At 28.9% G+C, this 13240-nt stretch overlaps 1 protein-coding gene across 1 annotated transcript in view; it reads right to left on the bottom strand.

Annotated features, from left to right (window-relative positions):
* Positions 1-13240, bottom strand: part of LOC100213041 (regulatory-associated protein of mTOR) — an 86788-nt gene that overhangs the window by 22263 nt on the left and 51285 nt on the right. Inside the window, exons 17-21 of the mRNA XM_065803476.1 lie at positions 10670-10861; positions 10058-10201; positions 5853-6084; positions 3894-4018; positions 2487-2567 (exon numbers count right to left, since the gene is read on the bottom strand). Coding sequence (XP_065659548.1) covers positions 2487-2567; positions 3894-4018; positions 5853-6084; positions 10058-10201; positions 10670-10861 — 774 coding nt within the window. The remainder of the gene's footprint in view (positions 1-2486; positions 2568-3893; positions 4019-5852; positions 6085-10057; positions 10202-10669; positions 10862-13240) is intronic.

Raw genomic sequence — 13240 nt, forward strand, 5'->3', positions numbered from 1 at the left:
GTTGTTGAATGCATTAAAATGTTTGTTCAAAAATTATCTTGCATCAACAAATGCAGAAAAAAACATAAATCTTATTCAAGATTATGTAGGTGGATACTAAACAGACAATATGAAAATATATATGTGAAAAAACTTTAAAAGAAATACAGATTATCATTCAGAAATTTTTTGATACATTTTTGTATCTTTGTTAAGTAAATGTGGGATATTTTAATTTTAACAAAAAATAAAATTACATATTGTTAAAATTGATTGCAGAAAACCTTTGTGTTGATATATATAAAATCATTGGACATTAAAGAACAATTGCACATGCAATAGGGTGTTTCTATTGCACATGCAATAGGGTGTCTTTATTGCACATGCAATAAGGTGTCTCTATTGCAAAGACAATAAGTTGTCCCTATGGCACACGCAATTAATCTTTTAGCATGTGGTACAGTTTATAAACCACAAAAAATGAACAATTTATTGATAGTGTAACATGCAGAAGATGATTGAGAAGTGAAAACAGGAGAGGAATATAATGAATCATTAGTGCATAGAAACTAGTTTCTGAAGTTGGTACTATTTTCGAAAAAGGTTAGTAAAATTGTAAAAAATTTCAGAGTGTCCTATACCAGGAATGATAACAATTATAATCCCCAAAACATTCAATCTATAAAATTTTATTTTTTTAAATTGCAAAACTGGATAAAATATCTTTTGAAATAATATAATATTTGAGGAAGTTTATAAAGAATTTAAAGCAGAGATAAATGAATGAATCTATCTTGATGAACAAATGTATCTTGAACAAAACTTGGATGGTTCTGAAAAACGAAATTAAAAAAAAAGAATATTTATGGGTATAAGATCTGTTAAAAAGCTTAATAATTGCTAAAATACTGAGTAGAAATAATGTTAAAAACTATCCAAGTAATATTCAGGTAAAGTTTATAACATGTCCATTATTCAAGTACATTTTTTCTTTCCAGGTTTTTTTTTTTAAACATCTTCGCTTCCAACAAGGCTGCAAGCAGCCACTAATTAAAGTTGGAAAATACTGAACGAGAAAAGATGAAGATTGTAGAGCAAGATAACGATTGACGGACAACTTAAAGGATTGCAAATTATATGAATCAGGAAAACAAGATGAAGCAAGCACATTCCAAAGAGCTGATGTTCGAGGAAAAAAACTAGACAAATAAGAGTTTTTAGAGCACTTAGGAACGGTCACAGAAAAAGGATGAGACTTAATTGAATAACAAGTAACACAAGAATGAATTTTAGTAGATGGCACAAGAGACGCTAGCTCTTTAGAGCAGTGCCTATTATAGTATTTGTAGAAAAGAGAAAGAGAAGCAACATTACGATGATGTGATAATGGTTGGAGGTTGGCTACAAGAGCAGGTCCAACTATGTTTACAATCCATTTTTGCACCTTGTCTAAAAGAGAAAGGGAATCGTTAGAAGACCCGCCCCAGATATGGCAACAGTATTCCATACAAGGCGGGATTTGAGATTTATAGAGATAGAGAATAGAATCCGAAGTAAGAAAGTGACGAGCTCAATAAAGAGATGCAACCTTAGCAGATGCTAATTTTGCAACTGATTTGATATATGGTTTCCAAGAGAGATTGGAAGTAAGAGTTAATCCTAGAAGATGAAGAGTAGATGACTCATCGAGTACATCACCATTCATAAATATAGCAAGATCTAAATTATTGCGATAACGATTAGCTGAAAAAATTGAGTTTTGATTATCTGTATTGAAGTTCACCAGCCACAGTGACCCCTTATGCTGTAGCAGAAGTGAGATCCTTTTTAAGCTCAAATGCTCCCTCCAAGCAATCAGAGAGTGTTGGTTTCCTATCACGACAAGAATAAATGGTAGTACCATCAGCAAACAATGCCACCTTAGATGTGAGAATATCTGGAAGATCGTTGATGTAAATTAAAAAGAGTATAGGGCCAAGGATAGAACCTTGAGGAACCCCTGAAGTTACAGAATAAGAAGAAGAGTGCTGTCCATCGAGGACAACTTTTATGCAATCATTGGAAAGGAAGGATTCAATAATCTTCAAGATGTTGCCAGATACACCATAAGAAGAAAGCTTATGGAGAAGACCAGCATGCCAAACTTTATCAAAAGCTTTTGAAATGTCAAGACCAATAGCCTTAACCACTCCACCATTATCTAATGCACGATAAAACCTATTGGTTATTACTGTTAGCAAATCAGCTGTAGAACGAGAAAATCGAAATCCGTGTTGATTATCAGAAAGTTATTAGATTCAAGATGAGAGATTAAGTGTTTGTTAATTAAAGATTCAAAAACCTTGCTTATGATAGGAAGAAGACTAATGGGACGGTAGTTAGACGAATCAGATCGCTCTCCAGAATTTTTGAAGATAGGGATAACGAAATTAGATTGAAGATAGAGATAATGAAAACATTAGCTGCCATAAGCAATAGAAGAACATCACAATAAAAAAATTTCATACCTTGACTGCTATAGTGTTTATAACTTTTCTAGCCATATCAGCTGTTTCAGTATGTGGGTCCATGGAAAGATTAAGCATTGCCTAATCAAAAAATAATGTAATTTTAGGAATAAACAAAATAGTAAATATTAATTTAAATAAATTATATTCCTAGTTTGTAAATGTTGTTAATAAAAAAGTAAATAAAGCGATTAAAGATTATTTTCTTTTCTTTACATTTTAAAAATATTACACACACTTTTGATAAGAACAATTTATATAAATTTAATTATAACAAAAAATAAATTATTTTTAAATAAAAACCTTTTTCAAATGAAATGAAACATTATTCAACATAGCTTTAGAAAAATGACTTACCAACAATTTTTTTAATGAAATGAAGTAAAACTTTGTGCAGCCTTGTTAATAAGTAAATAAACCAGTGTGCAGTGCACACTGTTTTTATTTGCTTATTAACAAGGCAATCTTTAATTGCTTTATTTACTTTTTTATTAACTTACACATTACAACATTTATATAATTTAAACTGTTCTGAATGGATTTCATTATTTACATAAAACTTTTTTATTAAAAAAGATTAAAAACTGCATTCTACATAGTGTAGTTAAGGCATTTTATAATAGTTATATATATATATATTATAAATATTTATAGCCTCTGTAAAATATTTTGCTGACTGCAACATACTTCCATTAAATGATCAAGTCTATGAATCATGAAAAGACAAAAAAAAATTAAAATGATAAATTTTGCCATAACATAAAGTAAAAATGTTTGTAGCGAAAAAACCAGACTGAAGATTAATTTTTTTAAAAAGAAAACCTTAAAACCACAATCAATTGTTCGAATTTGAATAAGATTTTAAATAAATATGCTTTTTAAGTGAAATGAACATCTAATGTTTAATATTTTGATCTGTTTAATAATAAGATCTGTTTGGATCGCTTATTAGGAATTTTTTCTTAATTGTAAGCGCTTTCTTGGTCAGAATTCCAATATTTTTTGTGAAAACTGATAGAAATGTTGTGTTTTGACAATTATATTAAATTAATAAGTGCTAGAACCAATTTGAACTAGGATCTATAGTAGGTTAAGGCACTTTTTCAAAAGTTTTTAATTAAATTAAGTTAACGCTGTTGAGCGGAATTGATCTTAAGACTCAAAAATGATGTTTTTTAAATTCGCAATTTGAGGTAATAAAAAGGTTTTAAAAATTATATAAAAAAGAAAAGTTTCTTTAAACATTACAAAAACTTGATGCAATAAAAATTATAGCATCTAAAGCTCTTGTTTGGACATAATACGCTGACAAAATCATGCTAATTCCAAATGAAAGAATTCAAATAACTTATACATTGCCTTAACTACACTAAGTACTCGTAGCTGCCGTGACCTTCAATGACTTACTTTCCAGACTCTGGTATACACAGTTTCATGAAGTGAAGAAGTAAAAATTTGTGTTCGAAACCAATGACTATCATCCGTTGGACTAACACTACCATACATACTGCTGAGACTGATTGATGACCGACCTAAAAAAATCAAAACATTTCATCAATCAATTTAATTAGCAGATTTTATCTATGCAGACTCCCTTTAACAACACACAAATTTAAACATAGTATGTTCAAAGAAAAAAATAATCTTTAATCATTTTATAAACCGATTTCCTTAATAACTCTAAAAGTGGAAATTTTTTTGTTTATATCACAATATATATATTGAAAAGTTAAACTTCCACTTTATGAGTTAAAATTCATGAAAAATGAATTCTATAAACAATTTCATGTAACTAAGGCAGCAAAATGTTGATCAATATTTTTTAAATCCTATGCTTGGTCACTCTGAAACAATTCTATTTATAATTTTGTATACTAAATTAAAAAAAAGAAAACATTAAATTTGATTTTCAACCTATTTTTTAACCATTAATGCACTTCATTTTAACTAATACCTCCAGCTATTGGAAATTAAGCTATATGTACATTCTATTTGGCTTACCAATAAAAGATCCTAAACCCTTTCAAAACTTTTCCATATTTTGTGCCTTTGTATCTTTTTGATATGATAAATGTTGATAAATGTTTATACTTTTATTTTTATTTAAAATTTAAATTCATCCTAATATATACTGTGTATTGCCCTCTCTAAAAAGTCGAAAAAAAAAAATCATCAGAATTTACATTCTTTTAACTTTAAAACCACTTTGCTTTAAACAACTTCTTTTTTTTAAGATTTTCTACAAAACCAATTAAAAATAATTTTGTTGTGGAATACAAGTTTTACATTGCATTTTAATATTAACTAAATAAATAAATTATAAATAATAAATAAATAAACTAAATAAATGCCACTTTTGTATTCTAGACAACATACAACTTTATTTTCTTTTGAAGTCTACCTTCTTTAATATTTTTTTTTTTATACTTATTTTTTAACATTTTAATTTTCAATTTGTAAAGCAATTAGAGACAACCATTGAGAATTTATTTTTATTTTTTCAAAACCTCTAACCATCTAACATACTGAGCAACTCCTACTAAACATAAATTGACAATTTTTTGTTATTCCCTAGTTATTTTAATATTAAATAATTTATAGTTTTTAACTTTAAATAAATTAAAAATAGTCAAAAAATTTGGGAAATACTTGAAAACTTAAGAAAACACTTTGTCTGAAGTTTATTAGAAACATTGAAAACTTTATTTTTTAGTTTTTCAATATTTTTTTGTAAACAAAAGTCTGACAAAATATTGTTAGGGGAATTCCAAATCACTAAAGCTCTTGAGTCCCAAAATTTTTATGAAAACTCCCAAATTTCCAAGATCCCAAATTTCTTTATGATATAAAAAACTCTTTATATTTTCTTTTTTTTTTAAAGTAAAAAAATTTTTTTAAAGTCCTGATTCATATAATTTGCAATCTTTAAGTTGTCTGTCAATCATTATCTTGTTCTACAACCTTCATCTTTTCTCTACCAGTTTTCCAACTCTAATAGTGGTTGCTTGCAGCCTTGTTGAAAGATGTTGAAAAAAAATAAAAAAAAACTAATTAAAGTTTTTATTTTTCATTTATTAAAAAAAATAACAATAATATATATGTAAAAAAGTATAACTGACCAAACTTGGTTGGTTTAAATTTTCAAAAGAGTTTTAAATTATATGGAACAACATATGTTTTATCTCACATGCAATAACATAAGTTTTATTTCACATGGAATGACATGTGATATAAATAATGTTATGTTATGTTAAACATTAGACAATTTTTAACATGTTAAGGATGAAATTGTTTATACAAATCAAAGCTTATTTTAAAATATTTTTTGGTAAGAGAACTTTTTAAAAAACAAACTTAATAAAATACTCGAATGAAGTAAGGTTTGACCGGAACTTTTCTTTGAATAACTTGGTTCATTAACACCAATATTGGCATCACTACTTTGAGGAACTAATATCCACCCCTTTTTTGTTTCTGGATCACGTGGACCTGGTCCAGAGGAGTCATGTAAGCTACTATCATCCATAAACTGGACAGCAACACCAATAAATGCATTTTCAAACTGCATAATGTGGCTGTAAAGAGCAACAACTAATTCCTAAAAAAAAAAAAGGATTCTAAAATTTTCATCACTACAATTTTAAATAAGAATAATTATACTATACTATTACACAAACTATTACACTATCTATCTATCTATCTATCTATATATATATATATATATATATATATATATATATATATATATATATATATATATATATATATATATATAACGGGTGATGCGGAAGTTATCGGACAAAATAAAAACGTCAATAACTTATTTATAAATAAAAAAACAAACTACTATTATATTTTTTTAAAATAAAGCATTTATCTTTTAATAAAAATATATTATTTTTTATATGAAAAAACACCACCATCTGCAATTGATCTCAATTTCGCTCTGACGCCTTTCATATGCGACTGTAAAAAGTTTAAATCAATTTCTTGTAGTTTTAGTTTAATGCGATCAATCAAAACTTGCTCTGTTGAAGCTTGCCAATCTCCCTCGTAAACCTTCTGTGCCAAATGTCCCCAAAAATTTTCAATTGGTCGTGCTTGAGGCACATTTGGGGGATTGGATTCTTTATCAACGTAATAGACATATTGGTCCATCCAATTTAGAGAATCTTTAGAATAATGAGAACTTGCTAAATCTGGCCAAAATAAATAGTTAAAGTCTCCATGATACTTGTGAATAAATGGAAGAAGTCGTTTTTCTAAACAGTCATTAATATAGATTGATGAATTGATCGCTACAGCCTTGGAAGTGCAAAACAATGGCTCGGACATACCAGGGTCAAATATGGCTATCCACATTTATAATTTTTTCAAAAATTTCTCTTTTCCTATAAAACGAACACTTTCTGGGCATGTCTTTTTGTTGTTTGTGTAGTATCCAGAATTTCCAGGCATGTTGTCCCCTGCAATACAAAAGTATTTTTTGTCATCGATGACTAGAAGCGATTTTGTGTTATAGAGTTAGTTAACTAGTTTCCTGCTTCTTTTCTTTGCCTTTATTTGTTGTTCTATAGTGTATTTTGGAGTCTTTTCACGTTTTCTATATTTAATTTTTTTTTTTTTAACTGACGACCAATTGTCGATTGATTTACACAGAAATTAATACCTATTTTTCTCTGAATGACCCCTTTTCGATTGTTGACAAGTCTCGTTAATTCGACTTTCTTTTCTCTAGTCCAGGATGTCGGACGACCAGGGTGCTTTCTATCAGAAAACGATTGAACAGTTTCAAGTCTTTTTAGGTTATCATATATTGTACTTTGAGCAAATCCTTCCTTTTCAAAATGATTTACGATTTTTTTTTTTATATTAAGTTTATTTACAAAAAACATTTTTAGTCGCTTTCGAAAAGATTCTCGTTCAGCTGCATTTAACCTCATTTTAAATAATTGTGTTTCAAATTATAAAGTTTATATTTTATAGAACGTTTATGCCTATTATGTTTATGTCTAATCCATTAAAAGTGTGTTGCAATTTGCAACACACTTTTAATGGATTATTGTGGAATTCACTCTGAGCTTTATACAGCAACTGGAGAATTTTCTTAACTTTTTTGAATTTAGGAAATCAAAACCAGTGTTCAAATTTCACATTTCAACATATTGGTTTTAAAATCTCTTAGAATTACAGAAATATTGGCATTTATAATAAATGAAATACCACATCAAGTGATATTTCATTAACTATAAGTTCATTCTGATTTGTTAACTATAAATTCATATCTTATTTGTTAATCCAATCTAACTGAATTTCTATTGTTCTTACTTGATTGGCAGGTCCAAAGAGTGCACTAAATTGCAAAATGTGAGATGTATAAGACTGCAATGTGACAATAAATATTCCACAACTCACCACTGATAACATATAACCACCACCTTGCACCACTCAAACATTTTGAAGTTCTTCTGATATATCCACAAGTCATATAAAAACTGAGAAATAAGGTGTTATTGTAAACTTCCTTGGTTTTCCATGGTAAGGGAACATGTGTTAAAATTTATAAAAACACAACAGTATGCTTTCTAGTTTTTTATACAAGTCTTATGTAAAAAACATAACTATTCTATGTAAGCTAAATATATATTAACACACCATTGTACCATAAAAAACAGCAGTAATTAAAAATAAGTTATTATTTTAACTCCAAAACTAAAGCATATTTTAAGAACGCAAATTAATTGAATTTACTATTGAAAAATATTTTGCTAAGCATGATTAAACAATGAAAAAAAGATTATTGTTCTTATATACTTTAAATCATTAATTTTAATAAGCTAAGTACATCTATGAAACAAAGTGAAAAATTTGAACTTGTTAATTTGTTACCAAACACTTTGTTTCTAAATTTTTCTGAATTTTTGAACACAACAACATACTTTGTTAACATAAATTTTTGATACGATTTTAACGGATCTTAATAGTTCAGGAGATTGCACAGGCCATTGATAGGTCAGGAGATTGCACAGATCATTAATAGGTCAGGAGTATGCACAGGCCATTGATAGGTCAGGAGATTGCACAGACCATTAATAGGTCAGGAGTATGCACAGGCCATTGATAGGTCAGGAGATTGCACAGACCATTAATAGGTCAGGAGTATACACAGGCCATTGATAGGTCAGAATAAAATGTTCTTGTACAGTATTTTCTGAAATATCTAGATAAAATTCACAAATTTCTTGCCCTAGTGATATTTTTTCTCTTTCTTTCTAACTACTTTGCAATCAGTATGTAGTTTTCATTAGTCATCCACCTAAATTCTTGTTGTTTTATATTCAATGACTGATTTATATTTTTTACATAAATGTCTAGCTCCACCATTATAATGAACTTTTATTTTTTTCTGTTTTCTTTAAAAGCAATGTGATATCTATTATGAGCTATCCTGTTGCTTTTAATTTAATATTTTCTCAGCAAAACAAGATTGTAATTAATTACATGACATAAAGCCATTGGTCACCAATATGCGATCATTGTGTTGCATAAATAATTACATAACATAAAGTTGTTGGTCACCTATTGGTTATCAAAATTTATGCTGCCACCCCCTTAATGTATTTTTTATGATAAAATAATACTGAAATTTTTTGAAAAAAAAAATGTTTTTAGGGGCCCCCCAAGACCTTTAAACATTTAATGGGTCCATAATATTAATAAGGAAAAAGTTCGTCAAAAGTATGTCTTGTTGGGTCTCAAAAGAAGCAAAATTATATAAAAACTTCAAAAATAATCATCATTTCATAAAAAAATTATTATTTTAGATTTTAGTGGTTAGAAAATGATATTTTTAAACTATAAACGAAAAATAGGGAATTTAACAAGTTTTTTGATTATGATTTTTTTTATAAAATAATAATTATTTATAAAATTTTTAAATAATTTTGCTTCTTTTGAGACCCAACATGATATACTTTTGAAAAACTATTTTTTTAATAATTATAGGTACCTGTCTGATGTTCAAGGGTCTTGGGGGACCCCTAAAAATATATATTCAAAAAATTTTTAGGTCCAGTATATCCGAACTTAACAAAAATATAAAACAATAAATAACATTTAAATTTCATTAATAATATAAAGTATATATAAAATAATATAAAAAATAGTTAATCAAAAATTAAATTAAAAAATACAAAACTAAAAACTTTTTTGTTTTATGTAAATATTCAACAAAAAAATAAAAAAATTTAAAGATAAAAAAAAAGTAGGCATTCAAATAAATTTGTGATTAAAGATTTAACGTTTATTAGTTAATAAATTTAAATTTAATAATAATAGTTGTTAAATTTAATAAACTTGTTATTGAATAACTTAAAAAAAATTTTAAAAAAATTAGAAAATATTATTTGCCTAAAGTTTTATATGAAAACAATGAACATTTTTATAAGAATAAATTGCAACATTTTTCAGTTATCTTGTTCTGCTATTGATGCATCAGTTTGTTGCATTTACAAAATAAATCTTATCTTAAATATAACAATTAGAAGTAAAAAACAAAACAAAACAAAAACCTTTCTAACAAGTGGACTTCCTTCATTTGCCAGCATTGTAGTAAGAGTTGTAGCAACACTTTGATCTATCATATTTGCATGGTCTGACCGATCACCAGTATTTCCTATTAGTGTTCCTAGTGCAAACACAGCTGCTGCGCGTACCTATATAATTAGATAGACATAGTTAAATAACTACAAAGTATAAATAAGTTACAACAAACAAGTTTAACATTCAAGCAAATAATCAAGTTATTACAAATAATAGGTAATTACAAATAATACTGCAGCCATTTTTTAAAATGTCTTAAGATGCTTATTACACACTCTGAGAAAAACGCAATTAAAAAAAAAATTATTTGGAGAAACTCATTGTAAAAAGTTTTTTGAAACTAATAATTTTTATATAACTCTTATATACCTCAACTTTTTATATAATTTTTATGTAACTCAGAATTTTTCAAAAATAACAATAATAATTCATTCAATTTATTCATAAATAACGACTGCAGAATAGGTAATTACAAATAATAGGTAATAACAAATAATAGATAGTTACATGTAAGAAGGTAGTTACACATAATATTTAATTACAAACAGTCAAGCTTATAAACTTAGTTTATAAGATCTTACATCTGGAAGCGGATCTGGTAAAAGTTTTGAGATTTTATCTGGAGCGCTATCTCTTATTCCACACCAACGAGCCGCGTCACAATTCTTCCATATTAAACCTAAACACAGAGCCAACCACTGGCGAAGAAGCGGATGGGGATCAGTGAGTTGCTCAAGACATATTGAGATCATATTTCCTTTCAAACATGCTTCCTAATAAAAACTTTAGCAATTTTAATTACAAAAATTAAAAAAGTAATAACAATAAAAATAATGTACATTATTGAACGCTTAAATTCTTAAAATTTTTAAGCTAACATTTTTTACACCCCTAAAAGTATTATTAATTATGTATTATAAAATATCATAAAGGTGCGGTGAATTACGTCTTCCAAGATACTAACAACAATTAGCGGTTGTTTCTTAATATAAACATTAATGTATTTGAAATGATGTGGTCTTCGTAGAGGTATGGGAAAATTACGCCAACGTAATTACTTGTAATTAAGTTTATTTATTTTGTGGTTCTAAACTTTATATAAAAAGGGTGATATTTGTAAATAATTTATTCGCAGTCAGATGAAAATAAAATAAAATTGATAAACGAGTGAAATCATTAGTGTCTCAGGGAAAGTATTAAAAAATTCCCCACACTAAAAGGTGGCGACCCTGCCAGGACCTACGAAACCTACGAGTTAGTAAAGAATGGACCAAGAGCGAATTTACCAAAGAGAAGTCAGCATGATAAGAATAAACATTAAAAACATAGAACGCAACACGATTAATGGCGACAAATCAAGCATAATCTTGGCACTGGACAAAATAACAAATTTATTGGGAAGATTTGAAATGGCAAAGGATGAGCTGACCAGGAAAATGCTTGACGACGGCGAAAGCATCGATTCAGTTGAAGAATGGCTTTCGAAACCAGTAATGGAAGTAGAAGAGCAATTGAAATCAAAAACAAAATGGTGGACAAGTTGGATTCGATAAATAAAAACGAATGCGTCAGAAAATTTGAGTATGAAAAACAAATAGTGGAACAGCAGTTAACGATTCAAAAAGAAGCAGAACAAGCCTCATTGAGAAAACTTCAAAGCGAAGAAGAATCGTATTTAAAGAAACTAAAAATGAAAGAAACATTGCGTAAATCTCTTGGAAACGAAAACGAAGCTACTAAACAATCTGTCAAACTTCAAAAGTACACAATTACAAAATTTAATGGCGATTATAAAGACTGGTTGCGATTTTGGAATCAATTCACGGTAGAAGTTGACAACTCAAACATATCGAACATCAGCAAATTCAACTACTTGCTGGAACTTGTCGAAGGAAAGCCCAGGGAGGATATACTTGGTTTACCTCATTCGTTGGAAGGATACGATGAAGCTAAACGCATACTACAAGAAACTTACGGAAAAGATATTTGGGTTCACAAAGCATTGATTAAAGATTTGGAAGGATTGACGGCTATACATAGCTCGTACAAAATCAAAGAAGTTCACGACTTTTACAACAAGCTTGCAAGAACTGTACGAACATTGAAAACTATGCAGAAACTACAAACGGCTCAATCATTCGTGTATTCATTGATGGATAAACTTGGACCAGTTTGTGAAATACTTACACAAAACGATGATGGATGGGGAGAATGGGGACTGGAGCAACTTGTCGAAAAGTTGCAAAAGTACATTGAAAGGAATCTGTTGAACTCAACTTTTAACTCAAGCGACGAACAAACAAAGGGCGATAAAAAGAACACGAACGTTCAGTCAAGGCCCTATGAACATCGAAGCACTACGTTTAAACAATACAATGGCAGTCTTTATGACAAAGAAACCAGGGCAACTAGTGGAAAGCATGGATGTGTCTACTGTGGGTTACAAAATCACAAAAGCGAAGATTGTACAAAAGTACTAACTGTTGCAAGACGCAGGGAGATTTTAACAAACAAAAGATTATGTTATAACTGCATTGGTTACGGACACTCGGCGGTAAATTGTAAATCAAGAGGATGCAGAAAGTGCAACAAAAAACATCACACGTCCATTTGTCAAGATAGGAACGCAACAATGGATGGTAACATTGAAAATAAAAAAGAAAACATGGGAACGGTGCTTAATGCAAGCACAACTATTCACCCAACAGTGATCGCAAAAGTAAATGGTGAAAAAGTAAGGATAATGTTGGATACGGGTGCTGGAAGTTCCTATATATGTACGAATTTGATAACAAAACTAAAGTTGAAACCTACACGAAAGGAATATAAAAGTATTGAACAGCTCTATGGAACTGTGGACAAGCGTGTGGAAATATATAAGGTTACGCTAGAATCAACGACAATACCAGAATTTAGCATCAAAGTCGAATGCGCCAACGCAGAAAAGGAAACACTCACCTTTTTACCGAATCCGATGATCAAGGATGTTAAGAAGCATTTTGCAAAATTGAGGAGGCTGAAATTTAGCGATGATGAAGGGAGTGACGAACTTCAACCTGTTCACATTATACTCGGTGCGGCTGATTATCAGCGAATAAAAACCACGGAACCGGTAGTTCTCGGAAAAAATCCGGATAAAGATCCCGGAGCCG

Source organism: Hydra vulgaris, chromosome 08 (genome assembly GCF_038396675.1).
Source record: "Hydra vulgaris chromosome 08, alternate assembly HydraT2T_AEP".
In the NCBI taxonomy this organism is placed as follows: Eukaryota; Metazoa; Cnidaria; class Hydrozoa; order Anthoathecata; family Hydridae; genus Hydra; species Hydra vulgaris.